This window comes from Cynara cardunculus (genome assembly GCF_001531365.2).
Source record: "Cynara cardunculus var. scolymus isolate 2C chromosome LG 10, CcrdV1, whole genome shotgun sequence".
NCBI classification, from domain to species: Eukaryota; Viridiplantae; Streptophyta; class Magnoliopsida; order Asterales; family Asteraceae; genus Cynara; species Cynara cardunculus.
Window position 1 is genome coordinate 23211079 of NC_037537.1, and position 15056 is coordinate 23226134.

At 37.0% G+C, this 15056-nt stretch overlaps 1 protein-coding gene across 6 annotated transcripts; it reads left to right on the plus strand.

Annotated features, from left to right (window-relative positions):
• Positions 1 to 1947: 1947 nt before the first annotated feature.
• LOC112519149 (E3 SUMO-protein ligase SIZ1-like) lies at positions 1948 to 14596 on the plus strand. Of its 6 annotated transcripts, none has more exons than XM_025127136.1 (18): positions 1948 to 2170; positions 2260 to 2426; positions 3085 to 3165; positions 4090 to 4132; positions 5314 to 5386; positions 5629 to 5791; positions 6918 to 7051; positions 8070 to 8138; positions 8411 to 8498; positions 8592 to 8667; positions 8850 to 8923; positions 9168 to 9275; positions 11099 to 11260; positions 12321 to 12425; positions 12580 to 12660; positions 12751 to 13147; positions 13217 to 13987; positions 14080 to 14596. In XM_025127136.1, exons 2-18 carry the CDS (start codon positions 2403 to 2405, stop codon positions 14226 to 14228), a joined length of 2598 nt encoding a protein of 865 aa, XP_024982904.1. In that variant the 5' UTR covers positions 1948 to 2170; positions 2260 to 2402; the 3' UTR covers positions 14229 to 14596. The 6 variants fall into 6 exon arrangements, with proteins under 6 accessions (XP_024982904.1, XP_024982905.1, XP_024982908.1 ...); XM_025127137.1 differs by having other exon boundaries at positions 12751 to 13144; XM_025127140.1 differs by having other exon boundaries at positions 12751 to 12943.
• The last annotated feature ends 460 nt before the right edge of the window (positions 14597 to 15056 follow it).

Below are 15056 nucleotides of genomic sequence, written 5' to 3' on the forward strand. Positions count from 1 at the left end.
TTTATAATATAGTATAGATATAGATATTAATCAAACGTTTACTATTGACCATTTATAATATAGTATAGATATAGATATTAATCAAACGTTTACTATTGACCAAATAAAACATAGCACCTAATTACATCAACAGTTGTAACGAGTTTAAATATTTTGCAGTGGGTATGTAATATCCATTTATTTTGGGTTCGATCTCAAACATCCATAATAATTATGGTTAAGTTTATCACGGCTGATATCTTACAGTCGTAATTTGTTTAACCGATATTAAACTAAATAAGTTATTATTATTTTGTTAACCAAACTATTTAACATGAAAATCAAATAACCTGAAATCATTTTGGCTCGGGTGGGTTATTCAGTATTTTTTTACACTCCTAAGTCTGACCCAAATCAACTAAGTTTTTGGATCCGTCATTGTCTGGAACACCCTTTACAAAAAAAGAATATTCTGCTGTGAAACACTAATCGTTAATTAGGCATGAGAGCTCTATTGGAGAACCTGATGTACCCGTCCCGATGAAACCGGGAATTCCTAGCAAAACCTGGGATCGATGATGGGGACAGGACGGATAACGTAGTCCCCTCCCCGCTCCGTCCCCGTATGTTAAAGATATTATATATTTATTACTAAACATATTATATGTTTATTAGTAAATATGTTATTTATAAAGAATTATATTTAGTATATTTTAAATTTGAAAATAGTATTTTGATCATTTTTCTTAGATGCATTTTTGTTTACTTGTCTTACTAGATAAAAAACATGGAAAGCCGAAAAACGTTTGATCAAACAATTATGTATGATGTTGTAATGTTATTCACATACCCTAAAAGCAAATTTTTGGAAACATACGAGATTTAAACATGGACCTACATGGACCATTACCGACCAAAAGTATAATGTTTAATACATTTGATTTAAAATATCTCCCATAAAAAGAAAGAAAATCCCCGGTAGGGATCCCTATTAAGGACAGTGATGAAGATGTAATTATATTTCTTAATAGAGACGGAGATAGAGATTGAAATCAGGAATGAAGATGGGGATTAAGGTCCCCGCTCCATTCCGATTAGTGATGGCCAAAAACCGGTCCCAACTGGTCCCAAGATTTCTCATAACCGACCATAACCGGTCCCGGCGTAAACCGGTCTCGGTTTCGTTCGAAATAGTTGAGCTCGGTCAAGCTTTATTGTAACCGGTTATGGGCCGCCAGTCCTGGTCTCGGTCATTAAAAAATAATTTTTTTATTTTTATTTTTTTAATGATATATATTTTTACTACATTATAAAATTTGTAATTTGGTCACTCAAATACACTTTAAAAATGCGTTTTATTATAATTAAAATTTAATTATCTTACAAAATATAGCGAGAAACCGATAATTGTGAACGTTTTTTTTTGTGTTTTTTGCGAAAACTTGGTATGTAAATCCCTCAACCAAGACACATATATATAGTGTTTATAAAGCAAAAAAATACAAAAAAGGGCAAAAAATACGGCTACATTTTTTTTTTAAAAATAGCTATTTTTTTGAAAAATGGGGCCAGGCCGGTCCATAACCGGTCCCGCGAAACATCCCAAATCCATAACTGATCCCAAATTTCGATCCTATAACCGGTCCTTGCCAGTCCCGGGCCGGGCCGGGCCAGTTTGACCATCTTTAATTCCGATGCCTACCGTTAATTTTTCATGAGATGAAAAATTAATGGACATGAAATCCATTTATAATGGTAAAAGAATGAAATCAAACCAAACAATTTGGAGTTTAAATTCAATGGTTAAAAATCACCATATCCAATTTAAAGGGGCCATTTTTGAAAATTACTAAAACAAGAGAGACTAAAGTGAAAATAATATGAAGTTCCTGATTTTGGAAATACGAAAGAGGACACAGGAATACTAAAATGCACGTAAGGAGCATAGAATCCAAACCCGGATTTGTTGGTATGAAGTAAATCAGATTGCAAAGCATCCTTGACGTCCGTTTAAACTCGTAATTGAAGGAAGATTATTGCTTTCCGGCTCCGTTTCTCAGTCAAAAGAGAGAAATAATCGATGAGAGAGAAATATACGTCGGCGGCGTAAGGCTCCTGACTTCACAAAATACTCCAAAAACCTCCGATTTCGGCAATCATCACTCTCAATTTCGCCCAATTTATTCTTCGCGTAAGTGCCCTAATCTACGTGGTATTGCATTTAAGGAAATTGGATACGATTAACCTTTTTTATCTATATAATTTTATGTTTCATTTTAGGTTGAAATTTATGCGTGGTTGAACGTTTTTGATTGGATCAGTGGTGAACTTTTAAAAAGCGGATGAACGTTTTTTATTGGATTGGTTGCTGCTGAATGATATAACTGCTGGGCGAAGGGGGCGATTTATGTATACAGTTAAAGATGGATTTGGTAGCAAGTTGCAAGGTATTGTTTTGAATTTTGTGCATATGAAATGGTTTGTAGGTTGTCTTGGTGCTGTTTTAAAAATTCAATGTCAATGCGTGTTTTATGTGCTTAGTCTTCCCTGCTTTGCACAATTGAAGTCTGCACTTGAATTCACTAACATCAAGGATATGTGTTATTTTCTGTGGTGAATTGAGGACCTCGGTTCAACTTGATCGGACTATTATTTGAACAATTTTTTTGGCGAAGTGGACTCTTGAGAGTAGAATGGGTGTTGTCTGCAAATAAGTCTAATCATCAACCATTTTCTTTTAGTGCAAACCTAATTCACGAGTCTCTCTATACCATTTTTATAGCCCATATGAATGTGCACATGAAGTTGAGAGCAGGTGCTTTGTGTAATTATGGTGAAATTTTGTGTGAGGTGTCTAAGATTGTATTCTGCTTGAACATTTTGTTATAGTTGATATATCCTAAGAAATATGACTACCTGCTTATCTGATTAGATCAGCATTTGACAATTTTGAGCCATTTTGCTTGTGTGTTTTTTCTGGCAAATTGTACGTGCTTAGACTCAATTTCTGTTATCTAATGGCTAGAACCTTGGTGAATTATAATATATACTTTGAATTGCTTCTAGTTGCAATATGTTTATGGTTATCTGTTCTTTGTCTTGTAGGAAAAGTTGGCACATTTTCGGATAAGAGAGCTGAAGGACATCCTCACCCAACTTGGTCTTTCCAAGCAAGGAAGGAAACAGGTTCAATCGTGCTTTCCCTTCTTGTGTTTTGTTCTTGTGTTAACCAATAGTCTGCATAGGCTCAGATCTGTATGGGCTACCTGATCTGGGTTTTGGTCTTGGTCTTTTTCTGCTACCACTCTCATTGTTCTAATAGGTACTGTAATATTCTAGATTTCCCTGTTCATGGGCCTTATATTAGTTGTTTGTAGTAAGGGAAGCATACCTGCAAAATGCATTTGTTTTTCAGTCTGACATTATTAAGGTGTGTAGATCATTGTCCGACTAATGGATCTTTAATTTTTAAACATGGCTTACTTGTTTATTGTCCCAGCAACCCAAGTTTATCATTGTCCGACTAATGGATCTTTAATTTTTAAACATGTTCCTTTTTTTGTTTTTGTCTCTCTTTTTTGCTTCTTTTCCCATCTGCCCATGTAGTCATTTCTTTATAATCTTGCTGCCTTTTTCTTTTTCTGCATTTTGTACTATTTGGTCAACTTTTGTTTGCGGCCTTGGAAAAATAAACTAGTATTATGTGGCAGAAAAACAACAATTTAGTGCTTAGTTCTTTTATATACTTGCTCTTTGTTTTGTGAAATCTCTTTAGTGTACCCCAAGTTCGCCTTCTGTATTTTTCAAATCAGTTTGTCATATCTTGATTTTCTTAGCGTCGAACAACCATCAACAGTTATTTAGTCTTCACTGTTGTTTTGATAAATAAAAGGTTTTAGTTTGTATCCAAATATGAATGTTGTTTTCCTGTTCAATGCAGCTAACAAAGTCTACATTGCTTTCCAGTAGCAACATTTTGTGTTTTAGTATCCATTCCCTTAAATGATATCTTTTAGATTTTCTTGTATCCTTAATTCACTTTGTTTGGTGTTCAATAGGCTTTTCATGAGTAAATAGTTTTATTGATTTCTCTTTTTCTTGTTCATGCAGGATCTTACTGAACGTATATTAACTATTCTCTCGGATGAGCGAGGTAAATGTTACTCCATCTTGGAGATTTGATGAATCTTTCATGTGGTACTGTTCCTAAGTCATATTCTCCTTTTGAATCTATATTTTCTTGTCTTCATATGTCAAAGAGCTCGGTTACAGAGGCGGTGGTCTTTGATCATATCTTCAAATTTGGAGACTTCAAATATATTTTTACATTGATATGCAGTCCTTGAAACCTTAATCTATGATGATATTCTGATTCCTTTATCATGTGATGTGATTTCCACTTTCTGGTTGTAATACTTAATTTTTTTTTTCACCTCAGAGATGTTGAATGACCTGAATGGGTACTTTGCTATTTTGTGGTGCGTGCCATGTTAATGATATTAGAATGGTTACTGAAGCCTCGCTACCTTGATAATTATTGTGAGCATGAGCACCTTGAGATTCACCTTTAAAACTTCAAAGTGGTCCCTTGGATGCCTTCCAGAGTTCCAGACCAAGCTGGATGACTTGGATCCTGTTTACCCATGATCCCTTTCTTATGTTAGTCGACTTAAAACCCCATGGGGTTGAATAAAAACCTGATCTCTTGCGATTGATTATCAGTCGCGGTGCTTCCTTTTCATCTCCATGACCTACTTTGGCCCTGATTACTTTTCTGATGTTTAGTACTTTCTTCTATTTAAGTTTCTCCTCCCCGTCCATTCTGGGTGGTCAACCTGAAGCGTTGAACTTATAATGACTTAAGCTGGATCCACTACTTTATTTTAGTATTTTTATGTTACCATATGTGTTTTTAATGGCATTTGGTGGCGTCAATTAAGAAATTTAAGTTTTTATTCATACGCTTTTTCCATGTCTAATTAAAGGCTGGAGGAGAACATACATATATATATATATATATATGAAAACGGACTTTATGACTTGCCACCTTACTGATGACTAGCGCCCTCCTCGTTGCCTTGGTAATAGCATTTGCATTCCCTTGGCTTGCCTTGGCATTATTTATGTTGGTTACTTAAGTTAAATAGGTTTTTCCCATCTTCATATCTATGTTGTATCACCGGTCCTTGTGTGATGGCTCTTGGATGTTACTATCTAATTACTTCTTTTGGATTCCAACTTCGTTTTGGTACTGCATGAGCCTCATTTATGTGTGGCTTTTATTCTTGTACTTATTTATGCAAGTAATGAAAATTTATCTGTCATGTTGAGTAGTTTCAGGAATGTGGTCCAAGAAAAATGCTGTTGGGAAAGAAGAAGTTGCTAAATTAGTCGATGACATTTACAGGTGTGCATATCTTATAGATTTTTTTCTCCCTACAAGCATATTGTAATGTAGCAAACCAGTGGTATATGCTCTTGTCTGTTGTGGTGCCTATGTGTCTAAGCATTATGTGTTATGCATAAGATGGCTATATGCCCTACAGTAATCTTACTACCATCTCATGCAAATCAACGGCTGGTGTGCCAATATAGTTTATATTGCCTGTTCTTTTCATTCTCACGTTTTCCCTTTTCCCTTTCCACAAGGAAAATGCAGGATTCCGGGGCAACAGATTTGGCATCAAAAGCTCGGGGTGTTTCAGATGGCAGTAATAATACGAAACTTAAAGAGGAGATCGAAGACACTCTTCAGGTGGAAAAGGTTCGCTGCCTATGTGGAAGCTCTTTGCAAGCTGATTCGATGATAAAGGTCTCAGCAGTCCTTCCTTTCTCTTATATGTGTGTTTTTCTATCACGATGTTTGATGTTAAGGTGGATGTGAATTTTTTAAAATATGTCATCTCATTGTTGTAGTTATGTCTCGAATATTCTGTAGTGTCTTATTTTCTCACATTTGTTGTGCCAAAAAATACCATCTGGTTTTCACCTTTATTTATAAAGGTAGCAGCATTCTGTCATCCACTAAGTTCAATTCAAGACTGGTGGCGTTTTTTTGTTTCATGTAACAATAACCTCACTTATTACGTACATCTCCTCTGTTGTTTTGGGTTGAAAAGGGATGGGGTGGGCCGGTGGGGATAGTTTGAGTTGTTTCTGTTGTCTCTGTGTGTTGAAGAATGTTATCCATATAGACCTTTTGCCTTGACAACAGTTGCATCCTGAGACCAGGGTGTCCGCCAGCGTATGTGGTAATATTATCTTATTGTGACGAGCCTATATGGGGTAGAAATCTTCTCTCAACTATGCATATTGTGAACATGAAATATGTGCCACACTGGCATTTGTCATGCTTGTATGCTTCTAATGGCTAGTCGTATTCTCTTCTAACTTCATGTCTCATGTTAAGTTCATTGTGGATGCTCTGTACTCAACTGGTATGCATTTTCATGTGATATGGCATGTTTACTTTTGATGAACTTCTATTATCTCTGCTGATGATTCATTGAGGTTCAATGCACAACAGTAGGGTGGGCATTATTTGCACAGTGAACCTTTTGCTTTTTTAATGTCCGTCTTCAGTTGTTGAAGTTGATTTGTTTTGTGTACTTTTTAGGCTTAGTCTTCATTTGTAGTTGGTATAATGGTTTCAAGAGGCATGATACCTAATTTCTTTGTGCTTTGCTGAAAAAATAGATTTGTATTGTTTGAACATGAGTTTGTCTCATAGTAAGGAATGGAACTTTGACAGATATGCCTCATCTATATTCTACTTCTCATGCACTGCCCATTTGACATTTTCCTTTTACATTTTTAGCTTATGATTAACTTTCCTAATTTTATGGAAATGATTATAATCAACTGTTCCTTGTGTTGATGCACCTACCTTTTCCTTTTGCCAACAAACGTAGGCTTACCTTACCAATTTTCTTGCTCAGTGTGAAGATCCAAGATGCAACGTGTGGCAGCATATCAGTTGTGTTATTATCCCGGAGAAACCCATGGAGGGTATTTTACCAGCACCTCCCCCAAAGTTCTATTGCGAGCTTTGTAGACTTGGTCGTGCAGACCCGTAAGTGATAATTGTTATTCCTTCTTTTTTCCTGGTTGAGTACATGTAAAACAAGTTTCTTTTGTCAACTGTTATTTTTGGTGGAAATTCATCTTCTCTCGGTTTATCAGGTGATTTCATTTTTGTTGATAAGTAGTCCCCTTCACCAGCGTTTTTCTTGTAGAATCATATTGTGAATAGTCTTCAGGTGCAAGGGTGTGAAGTAACGACTTGTATGGAGAGAAGGCTCTAAGAGAGTTGGAGGGAAGGGCTTAATTTAACCAGGGTTGAAATTGTAAAATGAGGGGCTTAACGGAGCGGAATAAATTCAAGACTGGTTTAAACATCAGCCTTTGGAAATTTCCAATAAGACTAGTTGTGCCATTAAGTTTTCCAGCAATACTTCTATAGTTTATCATGGGTACCCTTTTCTCCTACCCAGCAATTTCGGGTTAAAGGTGGTGTTGTTACATGAATGATCATCTCTCTTATTGATTTGCCTGGCATCTTGCATGCTTTATTTTGTCATATTATCTGATTGACTTGTTCCAGTTATCAATAGCTTGATATAGTTTTTTTATTTGTTAGATTTGATCATGACTTTGCTATTTTAGGTTTACCTAGAAAGTAATTTGTCAATGTTGGCAGTTAGGATATTACTGGCACCCCACTGTTTGTGATATGTCATCCTACTTATTTTCTTCATTCTGCTGTATGGGGATTCAAGCTTATGGCACATGTTGCACGACCCTTTTGCATTTCATGTAGATCTGTTATTCTCCTATATTGCTCTAATCATCGTGCTGTATCACAATTTGTGCATGATGTCTCTTTTCTTTGAAACGAGGTGCATCATATATCTAGTTTTTCTACTTCTGTCTTTCTTTTCTTTTTGGTACACAACACACATGGGTAAAACAGGCCAATATGAAGCCATTAGCAAGCTACGGTTAAAATCCAGTTGCAAGTTTGAATTACTCATCTTTTAATTGCGTGATTAATAATAAATGGCAACTAATATGCACTTTTGAACATTCAGGTTCTGGGTTACTGTCGCACATCCTCTATTGCCTGTGAAGCTGACTATAGCAAATGCCCCGGCAGATGGGTGTGTCTCGCTCTTTGTTAGTTTGTCTTCTTTACTTTTTTAAATGGCTTCACGTGCAGAAAGGCTGGGTGGGGGGGAATATATTTTAGCAGACTATCTTTTGTAATAATATGCTGATGAAGTCAATAAATCTTCCTTCTACATATTGCGTGGTAGTATATCTTCATTTTGTAGAAGTGATGGTTCTTCTAGTTGCATGCATGTGCTCTTGAGTTCTTTACCGCATATTCAAGCATGCTGCTATTATAAATATGTTTGGCATGTATTTTCAGTACAAACCCAATGCAAAGTGTTGAAAAAACTTTTCAACTTACAAGAGTGGACAAGGAGTTGTTGGTGAAACCAGAGTATGATGTTCAGGTCAGTGATATAAACTTCCTTTTTAATATTTGTGTAGATCAACATAGAGGATTTTTAATGTGCCGTGTGAAAATGTGGCTGATTATTATGTAGGCCTGGTGTATGCTTTTGAACGACAAGGTTTCTTATAGGATGCAATGGCCACAGTTTGCAGAGCTACAAATCAATGGTATGCTTTTATCTATCTCCATTCACTTGATAAGACATGATTTTTGAGAAAAGAAGAAATTTGTCAGCCTGTGCAATCTCTCCTTCCGTTCTTTCGGACCATATCTATTCGAATTCTGCATTTGTCATGGATTTGGCGTATGCCTTACGGTGCTTCTCTTGTTTCTCTATGTTACATGACAGGTATGCCCATGCGTGCAATAAATAGACCTGGCTCTCAATTGCTGGGAGCCAATGGCCGTGATGATGGTCCTATTGTAAGTTTAACCTCTATAACAGTTAATTAGGATTGTGTTCAAATGTTGTGCCAATGCTTAGGGGCCTGCTATTCTGAAGTTTTTATGATAAGCTTGTCATTTGTCTTTTTCTTGGTGTGGCCAACTTTCTGTGTGGGCGGTAGAGGCACATGGTTTCAGAAATTAATATTTAATTCCTCAGATATCTGTATTCTTTTTTATTTTGTTAATGTGTTTTACTTGATGTTTTTTCTCTTTTTGTCAGATCACACCATGCACTCGAGATGGAATTAATAAAATTTCCTTAACAGGCTGCGATTCTCGTGTGTTCTGTTTGGGTGTCCGGATTGTGAAACGGCGCACAGTACAACAGGTGGGAGTCTTCTTCAAATCAAGATGTTAGTTTGTTAAAGGTGTCATCTGTAGTATTGCAGTACATGTGGTTACCATGTTTTATGTTGTCTTAATGGGAAGTAAATTTCTTTCGAAAATTTTACTTCTGCATTAGACGTAAACTCTTGACATCTTTTGTTGTTTGTAGTGAGTGCTCTTGGAGTGTTCTTTTGCCTCCAAGAGTAATTTTGTTAAAAAATATTTGGACAGCAGGCCCTGCTCAAATGCAGGTGTGCTGCTGTGTATGTGTTAAGAGAGAAAATGAATCATGTGATATGTCAAATATTGACTGTTGTTGAGCAGGGACCGCTTCCCAACAACCTATGTTTCAAAAAAGATTTGAGCAGCTGGCCCTGTTCAACCGTTGGCTTGCTGCTCTCTTATTATTATTAACAACTTTTTATCAGTATTCTATGTTTGATGGTTATTGTTAATGCTCCTTCGTAAGGAAAGAGTTCACTTCACAATCATTCATTGTAAAAAGGAGTCCTAAACTTGAACGTCAAGTCAAATGTGATGTTTCTAGGTTACATTCCATTTTTAAGGATCGGGACTCTTAAGTTTTTCTTAACTTGATTCATACTGGGGATAAAATTGTAAAATGAAAAAAGTCCTTTAAGCTTCTTCTAGAATGTAAATGGAACAGCTTTTTGAAGCCATGAGCGTTGTTATTATCAAGGTGTATGCCATGGCGTAAGAAGCATCGGATCATGAAGGTGGCAACTTGCTACATCGGATGGGTTAGCAGGGGTAGAGCCATATGCATCCAGAGGTGTGGCTAATTATATGGTGTAGCACATGGCATGGGGTTAAAGCCTGGTCCCACTTTAATTAGTCTGCTAAGTCATTTGGGCTTTCTTTGAATCTCTACAGATTATAGTACAACAAATAATTTGATAACAAGAATAGTTAACAAGATATGCTAACGCCGTAAGAGGAAAACAATTCTTCTTATCCGTGATCTCTTCAGTGTGCAAGTTATCTGCTTATCTTTCGTTCACAAGAGCTCCCCAGATCAATATGCTGTTTTACTTTTTATGTAAAATGTAATGGTAGCATTTATTCAAATTTCTTGTTAATTAGTAATTACACCATTCTAAGCACCTATACTTGATACTAAGCAGTACGTAGGTCCCTGTCCTCTGTTTAGATAAAATATCTTGATAATTAGTGGTTGCACTATGGTATGCGTTCAATTATTTCATTGTATGTGGTGGGTCAATTGTGAAAAGATTAACTGCCTTTTTATTAACCTATACATCATTTTCTGATTTTTGGTGTTGAAGTACTAATAATGACATTCTGATTTAATAATGTTACATGAAAATAGATCTATTATGGTTTAACAGGGATTGCTTTTGAGTTTATTGAGCTTTGAAAATGGTGCATGCTTTGCCACCCCAGTTGCTTTTTTTTACCTTGGTGCTATGCTTGTGCAAGATCCCATGACTGTTATAGAAGTCTTGTTATTATTATTGGGTCTAGATGAGGGTGTAATACTGTTCTTCAGTTTTTTCATACTCTTGATTTAAGACATTGATCTTTACACTGCTATTTGGATGGTATGCCTCTTTCAGATATCCCTTTGATTATACACATATTGTTTAGAATTGTTGTTTATGTTCTTGATTTTGGCATCTACTTGTTGCGGCTTTATTATGGGTGCAAATTTTGATATTAAGTGTAAGTTCAACTTCAGATTTAACATTAATATATTGATATCTATGTCTATATCATTGAGGAAAAATATGTTTAGCTTTACCTGACTGTCGTGCTATTGTTTATGTTGTTTCTGCATCTTAGATTCTCAACCTTATTCCCAAAGAGTCAGATGGTGAGCGGTTTGAAGATGCCCTTGCACGTGTTCGTCGCTGTGTAGGAGGTGGGCCTGCCACAGAAAATGCTGACAGTGACAGTGATCTGGAGGTTGTTGCTGATTCTATTCCGGTCAATCTTCGTTGTCCTGTAAGTAACACATTTGCTTTGATCTCTTGATGTTTACAATACAATCCAAAGCAGAGAAGGGGATGGTTTGTTTTGGGCTTTTGGCCTTTTGGGCAGTGGGCATGCATGTTATAACTTGTGAGTCATGATATTCTTTTTGTATAACGGCTTATGTAATCAGTCAAGCTATGCTTGCTATATGATGATTTGTGGTTAAGAAACGCATCTGCTACTGTTGTTGCAGAATCAAATGTTTTATAATATCTTAATCTTCTCTGTGACTGTTCGTCCTGAGATTTTTTGTTTAGCAGAAGTGCCTTTGATGTTGGCTTCTACTTTTCCTTTCTAGGTTTTGTTTTATTGAAATGCATACAACATTACAACCGGTGGCATCTGAACGATGATCACTTGAAGGCAATACAATAGACATAGCTCTCCCAAGCACTCATATGGAGACTTCATTGAATAGTTCTATTCAACTGCATCTATCTGTAACTATTTTGGAAGCTCATTGTTTCAAATTGATTTTATATGACTACATGTATCGGATACTATGTTCTGTCCAGTTACTTAAATGGACTTGCAAGCAGTTGCAAGTCCAAGCTTTTATATTGCGTATCGAGGAAGCCATATCGACTTTTACTTCCTAATGCTGTTCTAACAACTAGACACCATGTCCAATTGACCCAAAACTTAGTTTTTTTTTTCTCTTTGTTACTTCACACAGTTGAAAATTAGGTTAGCGTTTGTGTTTGCTGTTTCTAGTAAATTTGTTAACATCTTTCTGTTGATTCTCGCTGTGCACTTCGTGATCTTGGTCGAAGATTTTCATTTCAAGTGATATCTAGTGTTTCTATTTTATTTTGCAAATTTTGTTGTGCTACTTTTAAGAATGGCCCTTATTATCTTGTTGGCAGGAATAGCTGGTTGTATGCCTTTCGGGTTTTATTCTATTTTATATTCCATTTTTGCCAAGGACCAAACTTCAATTGTAAAAGCATCTGGCATCAGTTTGTCTTTTGATGCATGATGTGGCATTGGTTGATGCAGTTTCACAACTGATGTGTTTTGTGTGTTACAGATGAGTGGTTCAAGAATGAAAATTGCGGGAAGATTCAAACCTTGTGCCCACATGGGCTGTTTTGATCTTGAAGTGTTTGTGGAAATGAACCAACGGTCTCGTAAGGCAAGTGACTATATACATCCATGAGAGAGTGTTTCTGGACTTCTCATTTCGTACCTTGGCCACCTTTTATATGCTAGGACCTCTCTCTCTCTCTGTCTGTGTATATATATGTATATCAATTCTTAATTTCTTTGTTCTTTTGGGTTTGCTGCAGTGGCAATGTCCCATTTGTCTCAAGAACTACTCTTTGGAGAATATCATTATTGACCCATATTTTACTCGTATTACATCTAAGGTAATACTTGGATTGAATCTTGATTTTGGTTCGTTTGTTTTGTTCTCTAATGATATACTGACTGGAAGTTCTACTTTTTCTTCCATGAAGATGTCCAATTGTGGGGAGGACTTGACAGATATTGAGGTGAAGCCAGATGGTTCTTGGCGTGCGAAGGCAGAGGATGACCGTAAGAGTCTAGGAGATCTTGGGCAGTGGCATTTACCTGATGGTACTCTTTGTGTACCCGTGGAAGTGGAGTCTAAACCCAAGCCAGAAGCACTAAAGCAGGTCAAACAAGAAGGTGCTTCTGAAGGTCATACTGGTTTGAAGCTCGGAATGAAGAAAAATAAAAATGGATTTTGGGAAGTCAGAAAACCTGAAAATCTGCTCTCACTTTCTTCTGGTAGTAAACTACCAGATAACTTTATGAATAACGGTAACAACATGAGCAGCAGTGCCACTGGAAGTGGTAGGGATGAAGATACTAGCGTGAATCAGGATGGTGGTGGGCACTTTGATTACTCTATGGCCAATGGGGCTGAGCTTGATTCACTTACTCTGAATATTGATGCAGGCCATGGATTTACGGACCGAAATCTTTTGGCTGCCGCAGGGGATGCTGAAGTTATTGTTCTCAGTGATTCAGAAGAAGAGGCTGAAAACCTAATTTCTTCTGGACAAATCTATAAGAACAGTAGTGCAGATGCTGCTGAAGGCGTTGCTTTTTCTAGTCTTCCCCTTGGAATTACGGAGCCACATCCCGAGGATCCTTCTCTTGTGGCTGGGGGAACTTCATGCCTTGGTCTTTTCGATACAAATGATGATGGTTTTGGGGTGCCCTTCTGGTCTTTACCTTCTAGCAATCATGGAGGGCCTAGCTTTCAGTTATTTGGTTCAGATGCAGATCCCGTAGATGCCTTAGTGGATGTGCATCATGGTGATGCACTCGGTTGTCCAACATCAATGGGTGGTGGCTACCCATTGGCTGCCGAGACTAACATGGGTTCTGCAGCACTTATCCCTGATTCTTCACGCCACCAATCAAACCCTGATATAAATGATGGGTTGGTCGATAATCCGTTGGCTTTTGGAGGTGATGATCCCTCACTTCAGCTCTTTCTTCCTACAAGGCCGTCTGAAGCAACAGAACAGATTGAATTGACAGATCAGGCAGCTATGTCAAACGGTTTCCGAAGTGATGATTGGATATCCCTCAGACTAGGTGGGGGCGGCAGTGGGGTCCACTGTGACCCTGCTGCCGCTGCTGCTGCTGCTTCCAATGGGTTGAATTCGAGACAGCGACCACCATGCGAGGATGGTGCATTGAATTCACTGGAAGATACTGGTATTTCCCTATTTTTGTGAATCTTTTGTTTTTGTAAGGATGTTTTTTAATAAAAGATAATTGGAATTGATGGTTGGTTTGTGCATGGGCAGCTTCTTTGCTTCTGGGAATGAGCGGCGGTGGTAGATCTGATAAGAGTATTAGGGATAGATCTGATAGTCCTTTCTCGTTTCCTCGGCAAAAGCGGTCGGTGAGACCAAGATTGTATCTATCAATTGAATCAGATTCTGAAGAGAGATAAGTGAGCTGCATTTTTGGCATTAAGAAAGCTAGTCCAAGGGGGGATTTAGAAGAAAATGTGGTTGAATTTGAAGTAATGGTGGTGGGGTTAGTTTTGATTTTAGGCTTTTGGTATCTCTGTTATTAATACATGCCATATATATTTCTTCTAATCCAAAAAGGCCTGGTATAGATTCTTCTTTTTTTTACCTTTTCCATATGGTGAATTGTAACATTCTAATAGGCCTTCTAGTACATTCTAGAATCTAGATACTTTACTTTTTTCTTCTTCTTCTTCTGATTTATAGCGATGAGAGGGAATCGCCTGTAAATGTCTTAACTCGAGACTTGTCCTGTTACCTAATAGAAACATAGCTTCTTTTTTTGGGTTGGAACTTGTTTTTACTTGATTTTATGGTCTTAACATTTCTGCTTATTTTGTGAGCAACAAGAGGATGTTGGGTAGATGCACACATATATATATATATATGTGTGTGTGTGTGTGTGTGTGTGTGTGTGTAAATATATATATGTATATAGGACAAGTTTAAATGAGAAGCTAAACATTTTGTGAGAAGACAAATTTTGATATGATACATGATTAAACACATCCAAATGAGTAATTGTATATGATATTGAAACTTCTCAACTTCTTTCTTTTAACTGGTGAGTGGATCAATTTGGCATGGGAGATCGGTGAGTGGATCGGTTAATGCAACCGGCTTGATTTGTTATAACCAGGTCAGTTACTGGTTAACTGGCGAAATCCTGTCCCACTCACTCTATTTTCGGCTTATGCTTAAAAAAATGGATTTTGAGTTTCTATGCTTAATGTTCTCTATAAATCAAA